The 24,169-nt window shown below is 40.4% G+C and overlaps 1 protein-coding gene across 1 annotated transcript; it reads right to left on the minus strand.

The window, feature by feature from the left end:
* Positions 1-1,152: 1,152 nt before the first annotated feature.
* LOC116411750 (opsin-5-like) lies at positions 1,153-18,860 on the minus strand. The gene is made up of 6 exons (XM_031904599.1): positions 18,771-18,860; positions 13,972-14,056; positions 12,703-12,865; positions 11,354-11,481; positions 8,448-8,785; positions 1,153-3,385 (listed from the first exon to the last, which is right to left on the minus strand). The coding sequence occupies exons 1-6, from the start codon at positions 18,858-18,860 to the stop codon at positions 2,771-2,773; spliced, it is 1,419 nt and encodes a 472-aa protein (XP_031760459.1). The 3' UTR covers positions 1,153-2,770.
* Between the last annotated feature and the right edge of the window lie 5,309 nt (positions 18,861-24,169).

Here is a 24,169-nt window from a genome sequence, read left to right on the forward strand (position 1 = left end):
AAACTATAGACCTGTTATGACATCAGTGGTAGGAAAGCTTTTGGAAGGGGTAATAAGGGATAAGATACTTAAATACATTTCAAATCACAACACTATAAGTTTGTGCCAGCATGTTTTATGCATAACAGATCTTGCCAGACTAATTTTATTGCCTTTTAGGAGGAGGTGAGCAGGAACCTCAACGCTGGGATGGTAGTGGATGTCATCTACTTGGACTTTGCTAAAGCATTTGATACAGTACCGCACAGAAAGTTGATGATAAAATTGAGAAATATTGGCCTAGAAAATAATATTTGTACTTGGATAGAGAACTGGCTGAAGGATAGATTACAGAGAGTGATGGTAAATGGAACATTTTCTAATTGGGCCAGTGTGGTTAGTGGAGTACCGCAGGGGTCAGTTCTTGGTCCTTTGCTTTTTAACTTGTTTATTAATGACCTGGAGGTGGGCATAGAAAGTACTGTTTTATTTTTGCTGACAATACTAAATTGTGTAAGTTCCATGCAGGATGCTGCTACTTTGCAGATGATTTGGCAAAATTGGAAAACTGGGCAGCAAACTGGAAAATGAGGTTCAGTGCTGAAAAGTGCAGTTATAAATATAATATAAATGCAAGTTATATACTAAATGGTAGTGTTTGGGCGGGGGGGATTCTTAATCGAAAAGGATCTGGGGATTTTTGTAGATAACAATTGCCTAATTCCAGGCGGTGTCATTTAGTGGCTACTAAAGTAAATAAAGTCTTGCATAAAAGAAAAAGAATTCAAATAGACTAAAGGGTGTGTTTTATAACCTGAGGTGAGAAGAACTGACCATATTCAGTTAGCCAAGAGTCAGTTCCTAAGGGAGAGTGCTGAGTAGGTTAGAGGAGGAGAAGAAATCCTAATTGATTAAGGGGATGCTGCAGCCTTACTATTAACCTTTTAATTGGCAGGCATTTAAAGATTTCAAAGAGACTGTTCGCTGATTACATTTTTTTTATGGGTTTACATGCGCTTTTTTCTACCTTTTTCAGATTCTGCTTTTGTTTAATTTATTCCCAGTAGTGAAAAAGAAAGAAAAGATTTAGTTAAAGAGGCTGTGATGGGGTCACAGAAATGACTGAGGCCAAATTTATTGCCACAGATAAGCAGGAGAATCCAGGTAGAGAAGTTTTCCAGAATTATTTGCCTAGTCTAAACGGGAGTAAAAGAGCTAAAAGATCACATAATCTGGGCTCAGGGTATTCACATTTTGTTGTCTTATAGAATGTTTACTAGCAATAACACAACAAACAATGCAAAGGAGAGCACAGCCTTGATGTGTCTTTTTGGAAGCTGGCATACTGGCTGCTGTGGTACCTCTATGTCTAAAATATTTCTCATAGACTTCAATGAACTGGCATTTAGTGGGCAAATTGTTTTTGGATATATTAATGTGTTACACTGAATTTTTCAAACATGGGAATACCAAATGTTTTTCTTAGCAAGATGCAAACATTAAAGGGCTCTGGTTGGTGGGCCCTTGATATCAGGTTCTCTGGTTGGCCCCCTGGTGCCCCAGGCGGACACTCATCAGGTTATGGCTACTGAATATTTATCTTCTCTTTAATTCTTCTTGTTTGTTTTTTAACTGCAGAAGTATTTGGTAGTCTACCTCCATAATAGACGTTGTGTGATTGTCTAGTAGCTATTATGCATTCATAGAGCTTAGTCAGGCAGTGAAGTGGTTATATATGGGCACATCATAGGACAACATTTACTTTTCACTCTTATGAATAAATTAATATGTCCTTTACCGGAGATATTTCTCTGTATAAATTCTAAAGGAAAATTAAAGAAATGTATATTATTTGGAATTCATTAAGTTTTCTTAATTTGGAATTCACCCTGTTTCCATACACAGAACAGCTTATTTACAACAGCTCTTTGACAGCTGATACTTTCTCCCTCTGGACTCAAATGCATGCTGGTATTTTCATCAACAATATATGATGACATATTCAGCAAAATTGTATGGAGGGAATACCTATGCTTGACTATGATGTCTTCCCATACATGTAAGATATGCTGAGAGCCTTCCCTGAAATGAAAATATCAAAAAGGATGTTTATGGGCTGGTGGTGTTCAGCTGGTCACATCCCCACTGACACCATACCACCCCCTCTTCTGCAAAACTACACCCCTCACCAGCCAACTGTAATAGTGATATAAGAACAATAGAAGCCATGTTGTTTTATACAATTATTGACATGTGTATGGTAGCCCACCGACCATGATGGATATCCTTCTACTATTGATATTGGTTAGTTCAAGAATTGGGCAGGTTAAAAAATGTAATCTGCTGATGCACCATAATGGCTGCTTCATGATGCCTTAACAAATGAGGGAGTAAAGAAGCAATGCAGCCTCTTCACTTCCTTCTGTTCCAATGGTTTGTGCTTTTTGCAGGGATTATCAAGACAATAGGAAAGTGGCCATTCTGTTTGGCCCCTTGTATGTCTCTATCTGATCAGACAGAGAATACACCACTGGCCCCATGTATACTGTAACTGCTTAATGCTAGTATCACATAAGATAGTGTAAATACTTGTGTGACAGTAGCCTAAAACTACAGGCAGAGCCAGTAAAACTTCCCAAAACTGAGAAATGAAGCTATTTGAAAATAGATACAGAAAAGTGTATGCAGATTTCAGTATTTCAATAGGGCATAAAAAATTAAAGCAAGCCGATCCTTTAAACCATTTACAAAAGTTAGCATTTCTTTAAAATCAAACTGAATAAAATATATCTCAATAAACACATTTACTGCAGACCGGAATAACTTCTAAAGTAATTTCTAGGTCATCACTTTCAGATGTTTTCTGCCCATGCACAATGACTTTTATTGACTTTTTTGCACTGTTTTTCCTCATTGCTTGCTCATTTGAGTCCAAACAGCTGCCATCTTGTTTGGTGTGTGGTGTTGGTCCCAACATTTCGTGGCAGTGATGCGGATAATTTTTAAAGTATTCAAACGTGTCTTTGCATTGATCACACGAGTAGCAGGGATACTCCTCCATGGATTTGCCTGAGTCACTTGCTGGCGTGTTCCTTTTGTTCAAAAGCTTGTGAAACAGCTGAATAACTGGGAGATAATGGCAGCTATTCAGAGAATCCATGTAAAGACAAGATCTCGTGCAGATCTCCTGCGCTGCAGGAAAGTACTTGGCAAGGATATTTCGAAAATTGGGTTTCAGAAAGAGGTAAATTATTGGATTGTAAATTGTTGACGATTTGGCAAACACAGCGGGCACCGCAAACACCAGAGGTGGAATAATGTCTATAGATCCGAAGGCTGCCCACATGGCAATAACTGCATATGGGCTCCAGGCTGTGAAAAATCCAATACACACAGCAATGCTGAGCTGCAAGAAATAGACAGAAGATTGCAGAAGTTATATACAAGGTAGAAGGAAATATATTTTATGCTATTGATATTTTTAAGCAAAGCAGTGTAACATGGCCTGGTTATATTTCGTAATTAACAATGATATTCTGTTTTTCCACTGTTCAGCTGTTTCTCTGTGCATAAACTGTTTTTAAGTAAGAGGACTGTCTTCCAACTTAGAGGGAAGTTTTCCGCAACCCAACAAAATGTGCATACAGCACCAGTGAATTATAAAGTGAGGGTCAAGATACTAGGGTGTCATTTACTTCCCTGCAGTCAGTTGTGGGCTAAACCCCATTTATTAAAGACATTTACATCAAACTGTGCTCTTTGCACCTACACATAGTTACACGTGGTGCTGCTCAAGTTATTTGGTCAAATTTAGTTAGTGATGATGCCTCTGTTTGTGGGTCCCCATTGCCCTTGCACGTCCCTATATTGAGTTCTGTGTGGGGTCAGATGGTTGCAGTAGTGTAACAATTGCATGTTGCATGCCCCTCTGCAAAAAATTCATAGGGCCTAGTGCACACAGCAGCCCGTATCAGCCTTCCCTCCACCTACCCAATTGCATCCCCTGTTCCCAGCAGCTTGTGCCAGGGTACATACGAGAGGTGCTGGGGAGGGGGGGTTTCTAAAAACTATAGCTGATGCATGCCCTTCTTTTCCCCTGTCCCTCCTACTGGGTCTGCTTCCTCTATAGTTATGCAACTGGATGGTTGTATGTACATGTGCATGAAAGAGCTAATAATCTCTTACAGAGCTTATAAAAGGAAACACTAAAAAAGTAATCCCTTATCTTTTCTGTCCATGTATAGTGTACTACAAAGCCACATCATTATTAACCCTTTAAGTGCCAGCAAAATTTTGCATTTCATGTGCACAGAATGTCAGATGTTTTTGTGCTCTCTCACATTTCCTGGGGGGACTTTTCGTACATAATTTTTTCAGGATAACCTTAGCTTTCTAAATCTGTGTATTACCACTACTGGAAAAAGATTTAGAGCCAAAAAAAAATAAAAATGTCTATTTTTCATGATATAGGGATTTATACCACAAAACTATTTTATGGACAAAAATTCAACTTATTCAAAAAGCCTCATGCCTCTTGAATGTGTCAATACCAGATATGAATAGTTTTATGGAGAATTCTGACTTCTCAGAAAACTCTCAGCAGTAAACTACCAAAAATCCTGGAACGTTAGGTTTACCCTAGGAAACTATACATTTCTGAAAAGTACACTGTCACGAACGCCACCACAGACGCACGTGACCAGGCGGGCGGCTGTAAGGGTTAACACATCAACTACACAGTTTTTCGCTAACTCATGCAATCAAACCCCAAACAGCCCCAACCCGCCTAAACTTAACAAACTGCCACCACCGCGTTTAAAGGCCGCAAGCACCCAAATCTAGAGGTTCTATTGCACACTGACACTTCACAGAGGCAAATCACCCCAGACTCCTAGCTAAGCACTCACGCAGATAATGCAAGTTAGTCTACAGACAACACACAACTTTCCCGCAAGCAAACAAAAGGTTAAGCAGACACACTTTCCTTATAACTAGCCAGGGGTTAAACACATTTACATACACACTCTTCTTAAGGCATAAAGGTTCAATAGAGCACAAAGGAAAACTTATTAAATTTTATATTTAATATTCCAAAGTGGACAGTGCATTTGTTATATAAAAACAGTGAATGTTACAAAAAGACATACATGTTGCAAAACAGTTATAAAAATAAAAAGGGATAAAAATGCAGAAACCTACATACATCACCAATTGAATGATCCTGTGTAATTCCTGTTTCCGGGGGGACGGAGAAGTAGCGACATATACCTCCCGAGCAGCTCGGTCCCCAAAGGCATATATCTCCCCAGTTGTCTGGGCCATTGATATACAGTTCACAAGGTTCACACCCCCAGTTTACAAAGTTCACACCCCCATCCAATGAGAAAGGTGAGGGCGGGTCAAGATTTGGTTACTGGCTGTCCTGCGGATATTTTTATTTTCCAGATATCCTTAAATAGTTATGGGTATTCACCAGAATTATAGAACCATGTGCATTATGTGGGAAATTGAATTCTCTGTTCATAGACATCAGACACCCCAGGCCTAACCCATATTATTCTGGTTTTATCAGAATATGAGATAATCCCACAATGGATCATCATAACGCAGGAGTGTTTGGAGTCTGGGGGAAGCTCTAGCTACAAGCTAATGACTGGGCGCCATGATTTTTATCTTTAGTAAAAGGTATTTATTTTATGGGCCCAGAGAAATATTAGCTAAGAATCTGCTAAGAAGAGACAGACCCCCCCACTTTAGCACAGGTAGGATAATTTGGTTTCCCTTGTTGATTAATTCTGGCTCTTCACACCTTGCCAGCCAGCCTGACTTCATTGTCACTTAGGGGGTATTTGTGAATTACCCCCTACCGTGAGGGGTTTCCTTCAAGTGTGGATTCCACGCAGACTTCTAAATTAAAAATTTAACTCTTTATGGACTTTTTGGGACCTAACTGGTCCAGCATGACATACACATTCTGCCAAATCCAAAATGGGTAACCATATCTCTTTACTCCTAAGTTCCAAACAGCAGTGCTTTACTTAACTTATCAGTTTGTATGAAAATTCTAAAAAAATACCTCACAGCTTCCACTTTCAAGCATCTTATCTCCCACATAGCATTAGCTACCTAAATATGAAAGCCAAGGGTCCACTGCCCATTGTGCATAGGATCACCAAAGTATAAAGTACAGCAATTTTTGTGGGGTACAAAATACATTTACCCCCCCCCCCCAAAAAAAATCATATATTTTTGGAAATTACATATTTAGGTGAATTGAAAAAGTGTACCCATGTCTTTCTGCTCCAAACTATAAAGTCTCAATGCTCTCCCAAAATTGGCAGTTTTGATGAAATACATAAAAATCACCGTAAAGCTTCCATTTTCAAGCATCTTATCTTCAACACAGCATTAGGTACCAAGAAAAACATCTTAAATGCCAAAGCCAAGGGTCCACTGAATAATTTGTTGCCCATTTTGCATAGGATTACCAATGTGTCAGGCATTTAGAGACCACAAAAGGAAGTTGCATACAAATTGACCCGGATATCACTTTTGCTACTGAAAATGCAACACATTTACTGCATTTTTTGTGGGATAAAAAAAAAACACCAAAAAATATGTTGACCCCCTCCAAAACCATATATTTTTGGAAATTACACATTTGGGTGAATTCAAAATGGACATCCATGTCTTTCTACTTCAAATTATGGAGTCGCAATGCTTTCCCAAAATTGGCAGTTTTGATTAATTACTTTACAATCACCTTAAAGCTTCCACTTTCAAGAATTAGGTACCACACAGCATTAGGTACCAAGAAAAAACCTCCTACATATAAAAGCCAAGGGTCCACTGAACAGTTTGATGCCCATTGTGCATAGGATTACCAAAAGGAAATGAGTGCATACATATTTCATGGCAAATATTTCTACTACCAAAAAATATCCCGCCTAATTTATGTTCCCCACATTTCGTAACATTCCAGCATAAACATCCTAAATATGAATGCCACAGGCCTACTGAACAGTTTGATGTCCAATATACATAGATTTACCATGCTATATGGTGTACAGAGGCACCCAGTGAAAATAGTGAACATAAATTTTCACGTCTGACACTCTGGCTGCTGCAATATAAGCTCCACATATGTGTATTATGTGCAATTAGATCCCCTAACATTACAGAGACCCTAGAAAAACATATATTTTCTAAAAGTACACATTCTGATGAAACCAAAATAGGTAATTCACCTTTCTAACTACAGAGCTATGCTAAATGTAGCAGTTTTAATGAAATGTTTGAAAATTGTCACAAAACTGGCATTTCACCCGTTTTTATACCCCAAATATTGTAATAAACCAACATAAATGTAATATAAACACTGAAATAACATATTAAAAGTATTGCGCAGTGTGGTTAGCGAATACACTATTTTCAATGGTAATAAAACATTTTCAGAAAAAAAACCCACAATGTGAAAAAAACAGCCACAAAATTGTAAGTGTTTATATGTATGAGCATGCAAGTATGTGTGAGTGCTGTGAATGTTTGAAAGCCCCCTGATCCCCCAAACATATATATATATGTATGTGTGTGTAACTATATATGTGAGTGTGTATTAGTGTAATAAGTGTGTGTTTGTGACACTAATCTGGGGTAGCAGGCAGACAGATCCATGTGAAGAGGCTTACAGGAAAGCAGGAACCAACTGAAGCTGCTGGTCACTGGTTCAATCCAGTCTGGAGGCAGCATTGGGGAGTCCAGGAAGTGCAGGCAACAGCAGGCAAGTGGTTTGCTTGTGCCTGCTGTTGCCTAGGGGCCTCTGAGCGATCGCGCCCAAGGACCCACTCAATCCCCTCCTCTACTCCTTGCCTAGGGTCTGGGGAATGAACGGGGAGTGAATAAAGCTGCTAGAGTTGCAATTAATTCAGATGCACACTGCATGGCTTCACATAAATCCTTTCATTTTGCAGCATGCATCTAAATTAATTGCTAATTAGTAGTGATGAGTGAATCTGTTCAGTTTAGTTTAGAAAATTCAGAAAACGGTGAAAAATCTGCAAGACGCATTTGCTATGTGACTTATTTGTTGCTTGCGTCGTTTTTTGTCGTGTGCGGCGGGTTTTTATGTGACTGCGCCCATTTTGACACAACCACGCTTATTTTGTCGCAACCGTAACTTTTTTTGATGCGCAACGAATTCTTTCGCGGCTGAATTTCCTGGAAGTTTTGCGAAACAGAAAATGCGGAAATTCACTGCACATCCATGCCTGGCTAAATGATTTGCTCATCACTACTAATTAGCCATGCAGGATGTGGATTCAATATGTGGCTGGTATTAAAAAGTCTTTCTTTCAAAATAACTTGTGCTTAATGTATAGAATAAAAAAACACCCTCAATAAGCACTCAGTGAAATGCATCTAAAACCACCAACACATACAACAGCTATGCACAATAATAAATATAATACCTTTACGATGATGATTTGCACATTGTTCATGCTGGATGGACCCGCAACACCATGTTGCTCCACTGCTTTGCGAGAATCCTTGACAGTTACGAGGATAAGTGTATAGGAGGTAATTATAATTCCACATGGTATAACAAAGCACAATACAAACAGCGTTGTTGTGTAGGACATTGCTACTCTGCTTTTATTAGACGAGTACCAGTCAATACAGCAAGCTGTACCATATGGTTCTGCTCCATATTCTCCCCAGTGCAACAGAGGTGAAAATGCAAATATGGCTGCATATAGCCAGGCACAGGCAACAAGGAAACATCCCTGCTTATGGCCAAACCTGTTTCCTGACAAAAACAAAATTGAGCAAAATATTACACACAGGTTAAATGTATATCCAACATCTAAACATTACTGAAACATTCTCCCGAATGTAATCAAACAATTCTAAGGTATATGTGTGGAGGGGTGTAGTCGTTGCAAGAACTTGGTAAAATATTTTGAAGAAAGTCATATGACATCCTTTTTCTCAGTACCTAGTGCTTAATTCTAACAAAGAGATAATTAATCCTTTCTGGAGGCAGAACAATCCTATTGAGTTTAATTAATGTTTAAATGATGTTTTAGTAGACTTAAAGGGATTCTGTGACAGGAAAACATGTTTTTTACAAACTGCATCAGTTGATATCGCTCCACCAGTAGAATCTTGCTTTTAAATCCTTTTTTTAAAAGAGATTTTTTTGTATATTATATATTCTTAGTTTCCCAGGTGCCCTAAGCCATGTGTCGTGCTCAGATAAACTTCAATCATTCTTTACTGCTACGCTGCAAGTTGAAGTGAAATCAACCCCCCCACTTCCCCCCCAGCAGCCAATCAGCAGATCAATGGGAAGGGAGCAAGATAGCAGCTACCTGACACCTGTATTGCTAAAAGTGGTAGATATCAGAATAGCACTCAATGGTAAAAAAGTCCAGATCATGACTCCTCCAGTTACATGGGAGTAGGAGAAACAATAAGTTATCTGAAAGCAGTTCTAATGTGTAGCACTGGCTCCTTCTGAAAGGTCCCATACCTGTAGTATAATATCCAAGGCTACAGTTATTGTGGGATCTACAGTTATTTTAGTATTGGTAGTGGTATACAGGTATGGGACCTGTTATCCAAAATGGTTAGGACCTGGGGGTTTCTAGATAAGAGGACTTCAGGTCATTTAGATCTCCATACCTTAAGACTACTAAAAATAATTTAGACATTAAATAAACATAAGAGGATTGTTTTGAAACCAATATAGATTCAAACAGCTTAAGGTGCCCATACAAAGTCACCAAGTGAGTGGATCTTCACCCGATATCCCCACCTACGGGTGGGCTATATCAGGGAACATGTAGGCTAATTCAATCGTTTGTATTAAATAGTTTATATATGTGATTATATAGATAGGTCAGTATGAGTGTGTGTATACTGTATGTGCACTGGGGTTCGTTTGGAGGGGTCGAACTAAATGGACTTTGGCCTATTTTCAACCAAACTTAACTATGCAACCAAGTGATTTCAAGATGCATGATAAAGTAAAACATAATTAGCTATACAGTATACAAATTTCTTTTTATATTATTATTTAGTTAGCTAGACAAAGGAAGAAGAATGAAGGATTGTAGAAGTATTAATTTTTATCAGGTAGGGTTTTGTTAACATAAACATCATCAATAGACCTTTCTATTTTGTATAGTAAGTAACTGAATGTTAGAAAGACATTTATTCATTGAAAAACCTTAAAGGGTTCCAAACCAAAATTTGTTAAAGAGCTCCACACAGTACAGAAACTTCTAGTATTACTGTAATCTGTTCTTTCAAAAAGTGGGAATAAATACCATTTTTATATACTGAAATCCAGCTGCAAAATAGTTCTTCTCTTTCTGCATCATTTCAAATCCTGGCAGGGAGAAGAAACTAAAACACTGATGTTACAAATTGTTACAACTTATAGACAGCATGCAGGAACTACACAATTCACAAAGTATTGCACTGTGAAATTCCTTTCCTTATTGATATCACGTATGCAGGGAATTGTGGGATTGGGAGGATGCAGGCTGAAGGCAGGCTGAGAACAGTCGACTACTGTTACATGCTTAGGTAACTGTTCCAAACCATATTATGACAATAAAAATAATGAAAAGGTGGCATATTTTTTAATTGATGTACATTGCAAAGTTGCTTGAAATTATGGTTTATCTTCATAAAGGTTAAGTTGTGTTTAGGTGGAGTTCCCCTTTAAGGTTTTTTGGGGGGTTTTTTTGCATAGGAATGCAAAGTAACAATTACTTTTTATGTTCATATGAACAAACTGGTTATTACTTAGGATTGAATCTCAACATACTGGCTGGCCTATTTGTGAAAAAATTCCTGTGCTGACATCATTTACATTATTGCATTAAAGTATTTTGGGGTGATTTGTTGCTCATAGTAGCACGGGTATAACCACGGGCTCCAAATCTTCCCATACTTATTGATGGAGCATTTTCTACGTAGGGTACTAACTGCTTGAGTACAGCTGTGTGCTTGAGGTATTGAACTTGTACGCAGCAATCCTCTAAATCAGCATTATCTACGTTTTTTCACACAAGTGCCCATATTTTTCAGGGTCAAATGATGCACAATAGATGGTGTCATACAAGGAACTAATGAGAGGTCTGAGGGTGATAAAACTCCTTAGTGGGGTCACATATGGATAACACCCAGTGTGCACATGTGTTGTACTAACACAGTGGTCTCAGGGAGACATCGAGGTCTACAACACAATTACAGCTAGTTTTAACCTAATCTAAAAATTCATATAAAATCCTAATGATAACAAGCCTGGCCTAATGCACAGTGTATTCTTTATCTTGTGCTCAGTTGTCAAAAGCAAACTTACCATACACAGGAAAGCAGACTTTCATACAGCATATTGTACTCAGCAGTGTAACTGTTGATAGGCTGCATATGCCAAACAGTACACCACAAAACGCATAGAACAAGCATACATGTCTTCCATATAGCCACCTGGAAATGGGGAAGGAATAGAATTTTTTTTTGTAAACAATTTTCTAAATTTAGTCTTTGTACGTATGTATTATACAGGCCTTTATACATCTGCTACAGTAGCTATTATTCTGTTATATGCCCTGACAGAATCTGAAAAAATATCACTTCCACCTCATGTTTCCAATTATATATAGACCACCATTATCAACCAGAACATTATCTGCTATGGACCTAACATATATTGTTATATAGTTTGTACTGCAAAGATCTTATGGAATTAAAACAATGCTGATTAGTTAACAATTTTTTTCATGGTACAACCCTTTGAATTGTATCTCCGGCTAGCCAAAAGACAGACCGGTCTGATTGTAGTATCCCTTCTACTCCCTAATGGCGGCCCTAGGACAAAAAGTTCCACCAGCACAACCTTACCTCCTCCAATCCTTAGACTCGGTGCACAGCCCAGAGAGTTGACACCCTCACCACAATCCAGCAGAAAATTGACCAGCACAACGAGTGTGATGCAACCAGGGGCTTAGCTCCTGCGTGTTTATTCAAAGTATAGCAGCAATGTTTTGGGGGCGTAGGACGAAGGGGAACACCCCCAAAATGTTGCTGCTATACTTTGAATAAACATGCCCCTGCTTGCATCACTCTCATTGTGCCAGTCAGTTTTCTGCTGGCCCTAGGAATATACAATAACAAAATAGGGCCATTTGACTAACACTAGGTTCTAAAAGGCACAGGTACTTCTACCAAGTCAGCGGTTAGCTTTCATTAGTCTAATACAAATGAGTCAATAAAAATTTTGTACATCTGTAGGAGTGGTTGAAAACAAACATGGGTATGAGCACCTAGATACAAACACCTGGGGTGCATATAAACACACAGAGGGGCAACTGAACAGAAACATGGAGGAATGAAAGAATACAAACACTTGAAGGATTTATTGAATTCAAATCTACTAGGCAGTGACTGAATGAAAGACTAATGGAGCAGCTGCTGAAGGCAATAACCTAAAGCACTGCATCAAAGAATGTCGACTGGGGTAACAGCACATAGGGCAATGGCAAAATTTAACAATGAAAATAATCTGTCAGAGCAATACATATATGCCATGGAGCAAAAGCTTGGGGCATGGATTTGAATGGAATTAATGGAGATGTTGCTTGTTTCTTATTGAGATTAATTTGCCCATTTGCTGTGTACTTATTAATATCCCATTAAAAAAAGTCAAACCTGTGAGAAAAGCTGGAGGTAATGGCGAGAGGGTACAAGGTGACAGTCATAGCCAGGTCACTCAAGGCAAGGTTAACTATGAAATATTCTGCTGGTTTCAGCAAGTGCCTCCGCTTGTAGGAAATATACAGCAGAGTGCTGTTTCCTAGCACAGAACATAACCCTGTGTATAAGAGGAAAGGGGCCAGTCAGTAGTGATATTAGTGTGGTGTTTCTCATATACACCGACCTGGATCAATGAATATTTAGACAAGGCAGAGAATCAAGGTAAAATAAAGGTAAAAATTGACATTTTTCTACAATTATCCCTTTCTATATTACTCCTATTATAATGCTGCCAAATATGTGGATACAAATGTTTATTAGCACTATACAATTAATATTACACCTCACACTGACTGATGCCAACTGGATAATAGACCTGTGAGATTTGCCCATCAAAGTGTGCGGCAAAACTAAACCACATTCAGTTGTCTGACCTGTTATTCCTGCAGCTCTTATTGACATCAATGGGAAACACCTCTGCAGGCTAATACAGGCACCACAATGCTCACTAGAGTGTTAACGTTCATTTGGCAGTAAATAAATGAATAATGATGATTTAACATGTCAGTAAGTCAACATCCAATTACAGACTGGCAGCACAATAAAGCCAAGGTGTGACCTGTTACCTTTAATAGAAACCGGAGGAATGGGATTTGAGGTTGTTGGTTGTGACACCTTTCAACTGTTGTGATCTGAGGAGCAGACTATTAATAATAAATTGCGGGTACCAAGATGGGTTTATTGGCTCTGAAGGGATTGACCATTTTTCTCACCATCTCTGATCTATTAAGTATGTTTTAAGTATGCTACTCAGTTCTTTCATTTCTCTTTAATGTTTGTCCATTTCAAAATCCTCTGCAAGCTGGTGAAGAAAACTGAGAGATGATGAATATTATATTAAAAACTGATTATTGGCTACCATCTTTACTTAGAGGAGTAGCAACCATAGCTGGGACCTCAGAGGGCCCTATGGAAATATCTGCAGAGGTTGAGACAAATGGGAAGACAGAGGTGGTAGTGAATGCATAACAAAGACCAGGCCCTGCAAAAAAATTGATAAAATGGGCCTTAAATCCCAGCCCTTGGGTAGTTTATACAGGATGTCAGCTGCTGTGTGTTCTTGTAATGGCTGTTACTTGCCCTTTCAGATACGCTCCACCATTCCAAAAATAATATCATCATGACATATAACTGCATCACAAGAATAAATAAAAAGGAACTCACCAAACAGTATATAAATGATTCCGAATATGTTATCAGCTGTGTGTGGGATATTTGAATGGAATGATGTATTTTTTGTTAGTCCCATCTGCAAAAAAAGAATAACATATTTAGGATGATAAAATGTAATGAAAATAGGAATGCTTTTAGCTTTTCTTACTTTCTATGGAACCCCTTGGACAAGTTTGCAACACATTAGTCACAGTTAAACAAAGTACACCAATTAAGCATTTGGAGTTTTTATTTGGATGGGCTAAAGCTAGACATGGCTGCCAATGTGTATAACAGTTGGCCTCTTGGGCCTATTACAGCCTTTACAGGAATTTTCAAGCCATAGTTGTACAAAGCAAAGATTAACCATTGCAATCTCTTGTGAAATATTCAACACAACATTTAGCAAAATTCCAACAATTTTTTTTTTCCTGATTACGGACTTTCAGTTTCATAATTGTTTTCTGGATCAATTTGTTAAGTCCATCTTGGAGTGTGTCATTTTGTATTTCAATATGTATCTGTGGCAGGGAATGGAGAGCTAAAACACCTGAAACCAGCATAACATGCACAGATGAATAATAAATGTCATGTAGGAAGCTGCACAGTTTGGGATATTTTGTGCAAGTGAATAGTAAAAGTTTTTTCCATATTATATAATGAATTATTTGACCCCTCACTGATTTTGTAAGTTTGTCCAATGACAAAGAAATGAAAAGTCTCAGAACAGTATCATTTCAATGGTAGGTTTATTTTAACAGTGGCAGATAGCACATCAAAAGGAAAATCGAAAAAATAACTTTAAATAAAAGATAGCAACTGATTTGCATTTCATTGAGTGAAATACGTTTTTGAACCCCTACCAACCATTAAGAGTTCTGGCTCCCACAGAGTGGTTAGACACTTCTACTCAATTAGTCAACCTCATTAAGGACACCTGTCTTAACTAGTCACCTGTATAAAAGACACCTGTCCACAGAATCAATCAATCAAGCAGACTCCAAACTCTCCAACATGGGAAAGACCAAAGAGCTGTCCAAGGATGTCAGAGACAAAATTGTAGACCTGCACAAGGCTGGAATGGGCTACAAAACCATTAGCAAGAAGCTGGGAGAGAAGGTGACAACTGTTCGAAAATGGAAGGAGCACAAAATGACCATCAATCGACCTCGCTCTGGGGCTCCACGCAAGATCTCACCTCGTGGGGTGTCAATGATTCTGAGAAAGGTGAAAAAGCATCCTAGAACTACACGGGAGGAGTTAGTTAATGACCTCAAATTAGCAGGGACCACAGTCACCAAGAAAACCATTGGAAACACATTACACCGCAATGGATTAAAATCCTGCAGGGCTCGCAAGGTCCCCCTGCTCAAGAAGGCACATGTGCAGGCCCGTCTGAAGTTTGCCAATGAACACCTGAATGATTCTGTGAGTGACTGGGAGAAGGTGCTGTGGTCTGATGAGACCAAAATAGAGCTCTTTGGCATTAACTCAACTCGCTGTGTTTGGAGGAAGAAAAATGCTGCCTATGACCCCCAAAACACCGTCCCCACCGTCAAGCATGGGGGTGGAAACATTTTGCTTTGGGGGTGTTTTTCTGCTAAGGGCACAGGACAACTTATTCGCATTAACGGGAAAATGGACGGAGCCATGTATCGTGAAATCCTGAACGACAACCTCCTTCCCTCTGCCAGGAAACTGAAAATGGGTCGTGGATGGGTGTTCCAGCACGACAATGACCCAAAACATACAGCAAAGGCAACAAAGGAGTGGCTCAAGAAGAAGCACATTAAGGTCATGGAGTGGCCTAGTCAGTCTCCGGACCTTAATCCAATAGAAAACCTATGGAGGGAGCTCAAGCTCAGAGTTGCACAGAGACAGCCTCGAAACCTTAGGGATTTAGAGATGATCTGCAAAGAGGAGTGGGACCAACATTCCTCCTAAAATGTGCGCAAACTTGCTCATCAATTACAAAAAACGTTTGACCTCTGTGCTTGCAAACAAGGGTTTTTCCACTAAGTATTAAGTCTTTTTTTGTTAGAGGGTTCAAAAACTTATTTCACTCAATGAAATGCAAATCAGTTGCTATCTTTTATTTAAAGTTATTTTTTTGATTTTCCTTTTGATGTGCTATCTGCCACTGTTAAAATAAACCTACCATTGAAATGATACTGTTCTGAGACTTTTCATTTCTTTGTCATTGGACAAACTTACAAAATCAGTGAGGGGTCAAATAATTATTTCCTCCACTGTAGATTCCCATTTCAGGAGTAAGACTAACCCCCTTATGTAATAAAAGACACTAAGTTTGCCCAGTAGCAGTAACCCATAGCAACCAATAAGATGTTGGCTTTTAAATAGGTGACCAGTAAATGCTACCTGCTGATTAGTTGCTATGGGTTACTGCTCCTGGGCAAACTTAGTGCCTTTTATTACATAACTCCCAAAGGGAAGATTTGTCAAATGTGGTTAAATCTGGGCTATCTTTCTAGGGTTGCCATCTGCCACCAGCAAGGGCTGGCACCTTTATTAAAAACTTATCAGCAATGTACTTGTGCCCTATACATGCCCTATAAATCCCTCCGGCTGTTGATCAACTTTTATAACCACGGCCACCATCTGCTCTGCCTTTAACCCTGCCCATATCCTGGCTCCATCCGCCTTTCTCCTGCCCTGCCTGCCCATTCCCACTGGTTAAATCATAGTCCAAAAAAAACATCACAACCCGCCCCCCCAATCCAAAGGCCGGTATTATTGACAGGAAAAGGTGGCAACCCTATATCCTTATATAACCCTATAACCCTTGTGCCATCAAGCTAAAGAAATATACTTGGCTTCAGATTTTCGTACTCCATACACAGCTCCTTTGTGAAATGGTTGGAGATTAGCAGATTTGCCAAAGGATTATAAATGTAATGTGTATCCTTTTTAATTTTGTGATTCTTTTGCTTTTCTCCACTTTTTTCTTCCCAGTTCTATTGCTCCAGTCAAAGTGAGAGAACTGATCAGAAAACTGTCGGAAGATGCTTCCTGCATCAGTAACATAAGCTTCTAAAGTTCTGTGCCCAGACAGAAAATCTGTTTGTGTTACACATTCATGATATAAGCAACATTTGATTGGTAATATAATGAGAAAGGTGATTTATGCCAAAAGGCATGTTAATAAGTACCCACTGGCAGGGTGCCCAAACTTTAACACATACCACTTTTCAGTAAATAACTAAAACTTACCATTTGACTGGGGTACACAAACCTGATTTGGGGACCATACCCCCCCCCCCCCAAAATTGTATCCTTTTATCCATAAGAGTACCTGCCATATACAATAATGTCAGCCAACACTATAAATGCAAGGGAATGTTTCAGCTGCATTTTAACAGCCCAGTTATCATAATAAATGTTGCCAATCCTGTTGTGGGGATATATGCAAACTAATTCAACAGAAACATGTGTTCTGTCATTTTCTACTATTTCAAAAACAATTACAATACAATTAAAACCTAAATTACTAAAGAAGCAGAAGCTAATTTAATATAGCAAAGCCCAAATTATTATTTGAAAACTTCTAGTAAACAGATGACTGATCAGATGCTTTATATCTTGTGCTGTGCATTTCTAACATTATAAATCAAAACTATTCCCTTACACCCTGGGAGCACTTTAATACAGCGCTAATAAGAAATGCTAGGTAAATGGCAGCTGTGATGGATTCGTATTAAAGGGTATCAATATAATCCTTTGAATAACCTCCACTTAATTCCATACTAACCAATTTCATTTTCAGCTCCATGAATCTTTATAATAATAATCAATATGAGCTTGGAGGAAATGCCTGCAGGTTTATATGGGCCAAGAACAAATGGTTTTGTACTTCTTAACTCTCTCTCTACATGCCCTGTCTATCTGTGCTGCGGGAAATAAAAGACATCCTCTCATCAAATCTAGGTAATTATGACATTTTGATTAATTCCTTCCAGGCATTAACCTAGAATGCATACAGATTAAATTCTAAATGCTGAAGAATGTCAGAGTTTGCTAATCAGCTTGTCAGTCTATCATGATTATAATATTTACAGCACAAGTGAATTTGCTCATTACAAATAGCACACACAACTACAAAACCGAGAGCAAGCAGGTACAGCAAAAAAAAAGGCTATGGATTGTAAGGCTAAAGCTGGCCATACACGCAACGATAATATCGTACGAAACCTCGTTTCGTACGATATTCGGTGCGTGTATGGCAAGTCGGCGAGTTGACCGATATCACAGGAAGCTGCTGATATCGGTCGACTCGCCGTTCAGGCCAGTTAAAAGATTTTGATCGGGCGCCATAGAAGGCGCCTGACCAAAATCTGCCGTCAGGGCTGAATCGGCAGAAGGAGGTAGAAATCCTATTGTTTCTACCTCCTTATCTGCCGTTTCAGCCCTGAACAGTTTGTGGCTGATTGTACGATCTTTCGATGGTCGCACGAAAGATCGCAAATCGCCACGTGTGTGGCCACCTTTAGAGGTCAAGAATCTCCTTCCTCTAGTCTCTCTCATATGTATGTATTTATTTATATAGCACCACAAATGTATGCAGTGCTTTACAAGGGGCAAACACAAACAGAGATACAGTTATTACAAGAATAGATAATTAAACTAAATAAACCTATGATTGAGTACTAAGGTGTTTCCATACACAGTTGGTATGTGGTCCCTGCTCCAAAGATCTTACAATTAGGGCAAGAACTAGGAGAAGAGGGCAAAAGAGGCACATGCCTAGGGTGCAACAGATAGGGGGGGCGATGGGTACATACCTCTTCACTTACCCTTGGTTTGGCTTTCTGAGGCCTTACTACCTGGCGATGTGCAATGAATGCAATGGGCTCCTCACCATGTAAATTGCTTGCATCACACATCGCAGCCCCTCCACCCACCGCTCATCAGCATCTGCCCCCCTCTACACTTCACTGTGACTGGGGGTTGGTTACAATTAAGGGTGGGTGGCTTGCAATCTATTAGAAAGAGGAGACAGAAACAAAAAGGAGTGGGGAACAAGTGCACAAGTCAAGGGGTTGTTAATTAGAGGAAGATAAATTAAATGCTTCTAGATGCTGATTTTTAAGGAGCTTTAGGAAAAGGGTTAGAAATCCAGAGGAGGGGTGCAATCAGGGGCAAGCTTTTATGCACAACTTAGCTGTTTTGGTGAATTGTGTGGTCAAGAGATTGTCCTGAACTGAAAGCTGGGCCCTGGAGAGTTAAGAGCAGGTATATAGAGAGAAGCAGAAGAATGCAGGGCTTTGAAGGGCAGGATAAAAACTTTGTACTTAATGTGTCATTTTACTGATTGCCTGCAGATAGATTTTAGTGGTGAGGTGGTTAAGAGATTTACATGCGAGTGAAATGATGTGGGCAGAGGCAATGAGGATGGATTGCAGTGGGTGGAGATGAGATTCAGGGAGACCTGCTACTAAATTATTGCTATAGTCTATCCTGGAGAGTACAAGGGCCTTGACCAGTGTTTTAGAGGTAGAGGGACATATTTTTGCAATGTTATGGTGAAGGTTGCAATGTGAGGAAATAAAAGATAGAGAACAGTCTAAAGTGACACCCAGACACCTGCCTTAGGAAGCTGGATGTAGGGTGACATTATGAACTGTAATGTTAAATGGAGGGACTGGGGCAGGTTTAGGTAGGAATATAAGCAGTTCAATCTTGGACAAGTTAAGTTTCAGGTGGTGAGCAGGCATTCAAGATGCTACTGCAATAAGGCTGAATAGCAGGGCTGCAATCAGGGCAGGAGAGAAAGATCTTTGTGTCATTTGCATGAAGATAATAGGAGAAACTGAAGGATGTGATGAGGCCACCAAAAGAGGAAAAAATGTAAAGAGAGAAGAGGCCCAAAGAACCTTGGGGAATAATTGGCTGTGTAGTCTCTTGTAAAACTGTTACTCTAAAGATGCGCATAGGATGACAACCATGATAATGCAGAACCACTGGAACCAGTGGTTGAAAAGGACAGAATAATCAACTGTATCAAATGCTCAGAGAGATCAAACACTATGGGTATGGAATAGTGTCCTTAAATCATCAATATCATTGACAACCTAGAGCTGTTTCAGTAGTGTGACCTGTGCAGAAACTTGACTGAAAGGGGTCAAGAAGATGGTTGGTATGAAGAATGTTTAGCAAACAGACAATTTATTCTAGGATTTTGGGGGGGAAGGGCTGTAGTGAGCCTAGAGTTCTCCAGGATCAGAAGAAGGCTTCCTGGGGGGAAAGGGGGTCACCTATCCAGGAAACCAAAAAAAGAATTTACTTTGAGGTTTTCATTTTAATTTAATTCTTATTTTTATGCTTATTTTGGTTTTGGGACCCGCTACTATTCATCTTTTGAATTCAAAACCACTCCGTGGTTTCTAGGGTAATTTATCCCTAGCATCCAGATAAATTCCAAGCCTGATGCTGCAAAATAAAAATGTAAACAATTAACATAAATGGAAAAATTAAGACAAATTGCATTTTCTCTTAGAAATCCACTGTCTGCGTCATACAAAAAGTATCAAGTTGATCTACGAAGGATAATGGAGAATATGACTAATGTTGCACTGTCAAGTACAAACAGAGTGTATCTGGCTGTATTATCTGCCTTGTTAATAATGTTAATGGCCAATATAGTATAGACTAGGATTAACTGGTATTGCTATGGTTATAACTAACACCATCATGCTATGAGATGCAATTAGCTTGCTTGGATTTTAATTGCAGCACTGTTGTTTTACCCATGGTGCATTGTTCACTAGTGCTAAGTAATTAGCCTGTCAGAATGGCTGAATGAGAGTAAAGGTGGCCATACATGTTCAGATTTTAGTGTTCTTCTGATGAACAATCCATATAGATCGTACATTTAAATGCAACAATCTAAAACTAACATTGAAATCGTAGGATAAAGCCCTAAAGATAACGAATTGGAGGATGTTCTGAACATGAAATAGTTGGCAGACACCAATCGTAAGAAAGTGACTTCCTGGAAATGCATTGTAGGTCCCCCAAGGATATCATCAGATACACAATACATGCACAGATTTTAGCAGGTCATGTTCAGTTTATGAAACCAATTTATATATCTAATGAGATGAGTTAAACAATTCTGGCAAAAAGGCAAATTAAAAGGAGATTTAATGCCTAAAAAAAATTAGTTGTATTTTTATCTATTGTCTGCTCTATGTCCTATCAGCCCTATAACTGGTATGACCCATAGTTTGCTGTGAGTCTTGTTTGACTGTCAGTGACACTGCACATGCTCAGTGTGCTCTGGGCTGCTGTTAGGAAGCTGAGAGTTGGGTAGAAATCATCAAAACCAGGGTTGGACTGGGGGGTGCAGGGCCCACTGCGGCCGTGTCCCCTAAACCCCCCACAGGGGCCCCCTTAATCCCCCACAGGGGACCCCACCACCCGACATCCTCCCCTGAACGCATGTAAGTGAAACGTATCAGGGGAGGACACCGGCGGCCGGGGGAGCGGTAACAGGGATCAAGTCTGAACCACTAAGGCCCACAGGGTTTTTTCCCAGTATCCCTGCAGCCCAGTCCGACCCTGATCAAAACATTAGCAAAAGTGAGGTAACAGCTGTCATTGTAGCTGATCCTACTGGGCTGATTATTATTCAGTCCTGAAACAGAATAACGTCTTTTATTCTGCTATATATGGTGAACATTTTACTGTATACATACTGTATACTGTGACTGACAGCAGCCTAGAGCACAGGAATGATTAGCACAGTGTAGGGAAGGATGCAAAGTGCAAAAAATAGGAGTAAAGCACTTTTCTTGTTGTCTTAGACTAGCACAGCAGCCCAAAATATATGGTGTAAAATTTAGGACTGAACGTTTGTTCCACTTTGATCCATAAGAAGGCAATATAACAGCAGCAGAATCTCATTTGTTATTGTAGATTGGTGCATTTTCACACTTTACACTCATTGTCGATATTTTTCTACCTGTATAGACTAAACTTTAGGAGAAGTATAGTCAAAATGTAAAGTTTTGTTGTTGTTGGGTGAAAAAAGCCATGCTTGGTGTGGGAATTGGCAGCACAGCCCAGGGTCGGACTGGGCCGCCGGGACACCGGGAAAAATCCCGGTGGGCCCCGGCCCTAGTGGGCCCCAGCGGCCCAGTCCGACCTTTGCCGCCGCTCCCCGCTACTGACTGTTCCTCCCCGACGCGTTCAATTTATACGCGCTCGGGGAGGACGTCAGGCGGGGGCCCTTCGGGGGGGTTAGGGGGGCCCTTGGGGGGGTTAGGGGACGCGGCTGGGGCACCTGCAGGGCCCCTGGGGCGGGAGCCCCGGTGGGCCCTGCACCCCCCAGTCCGACCCTGGCACAGCCGGTTTCACTGGCTGAATTAATGGGCTAAGCGCCCTACTTTGACATGTGGCCAGTTCCTTGGAATTCTTTGGAGTGTCTGCCTAAATCTAATTCGGTTTGTTCACTCCCACAACTGAAGGCTCAGGACAGTGCCCCTACCTTCCCCCCCCCCCATTATACAGGTATAGGACCCGTTATCCAGAATGCTCGGGACCAAGGGTATTCCGGATAAGGGGTCTTTCTGTAATTTGGATCCCCATACCTTAAGTCTACTAAAAAATCAATAAAACGGGGGGCGTGGCCAACATGAGATCCGGGTAAGACGCACAGTCCCAAGCTCCGACAAGGGACCCAAATATCCTGCCGTAACCCTGCAGTAACAACTCCCCCAAGGGACCGCCAACACGGGGACACCCTCCCCCTGACAGCATGTCACAAGATGGCGCCGACCTGACTGCGATGCTCAACGCTACCTCGCCCGGGATACATAAAGGTGAGGCAGTGGCCCGCAGGCTAGAACAATACGCGAGGGCCCCGCTACCCCAGCGCTCTCCCAGTGACACAGCACACTCTGCACCTGCTCTAGCTATAAACGCAGGCACCACAGAGGCCCCACCAGAAACATATGGGCCTACAGCACCAACCCAAAAGGCACACTCTTCAGAGCCTACACTAACAGAGGTGCTTAACACTATAACTGGCAACCACACGGTGCTAATATCTAGAATTGATGAACTCAAAACAGAATTCACAATCCTAAAACACGATGTGCAAAAAATCAGGGAGCGAATGGGAGAAGCGGAGCGCAGAATAGGAGAACTAGAGGATAACATGAATCCTTTACCCGGGCGCATCACAAACACAGAAAGACAAATACAAGCCCTAGAAGCGAAGGCTGATGATCTCGAAAATCGGCTGAGGCGGAATAATATCCGTATACTGGGCATCCCAGAAAGAGCTGAAGGGTCAACACCTGAAAAATTCGTAGAGCAATGGCTGACTCACACCTTTGGTCAAACGGCCTTCTCTGCAGCATTCACAGTAGAACGGGCACACAGAATCCCTGGCAGACCACCTCCCCCAGGTGCTCCAGCAAGACCACTGATTGCACGACTACTTAACTACCGTGACAGAGATGCGGCGCTGGCAGAAGCAAGGAAAGCTTGTGACATCACTTTTGAAAACCAAAAAATCTCAATTTACCCAGACTTCTCAGCTGACGTAAGGAAAACGAGAGCAAAATTCACGGAGGTCAAGCAACAACTCAGGCAAAGAAGGATCCCATACGCAATGATTTTCCCAGCCCGTCTTAGAATAACAGACAACGGGAAAACACACTTCTTCAACACACCAGAGGAAACAACTGCCTGGCTGGAAACACGCCCGCGCAACTCTCCAAACCGTGACCCGCAGTAACAAGAGAGCACCCCAAAGGAGGATAAGCTAAAGCCCAGATTACCGGACAGGTAACAACAACTAAGACACAATTACTGTAAGTTATCATACATGCCTTACCAAATACAATTCTGACAAGTCACTCACTACTCACCACTGAACTGGCACCAATGAACCTGGCGAGACCAACACTGTTATACTGTAAAATATGCAGGACTTGGACACTAAACCCCAAATTCAGAGCACAAAGGTACAGACTCATAGCAAACTTACCCACAAGTCTCAGGCCAAAATCAACCCTCACATATCTTAAAGTTTCAATGTTCGGGAAGTAAACTCACTCATGGTTATATTGTATGCAAAAGAGTGGGTGGGGAGGGAAGGGAACAAGTTTTGTTTTTTCTGGTTTTAATTGTTATAATGCAGTGTCTGAATTTCAACTAATCAATATGCCTCCTAACCAACAAC

Source organism: Xenopus tropicalis, chromosome 6, assembly GCF_000004195.4.
Source record: "Xenopus tropicalis strain Nigerian chromosome 6, UCB_Xtro_10.0, whole genome shotgun sequence".
Lineage (NCBI taxonomy): Eukaryota > Metazoa > Chordata > Amphibia > Anura > Pipidae > Xenopus > Xenopus tropicalis.

Coding starts and splice junctions, on each gene's coding strand:
- LOC116411750 (XM_031904599.1), bottom strand. CDS start 18,860: ATGTGTGATGCAAGCAATTTACATGGTGAGGAGCCCATTGCATTCATT. Junction 12,866..13,971: donor AATCATTTATATACTGTTTG/GTGAGTTCCTTT, acceptor TCTTATACACAG/GGTTATGTTCTGTGCTAGGA. Junction 3,386..8,447: donor TGCAAATCATCATCGTAAAG/GTATTATATTTA, acceptor TATTTCTTGCAG/CTCAGCATTGCTGTGTGTAT.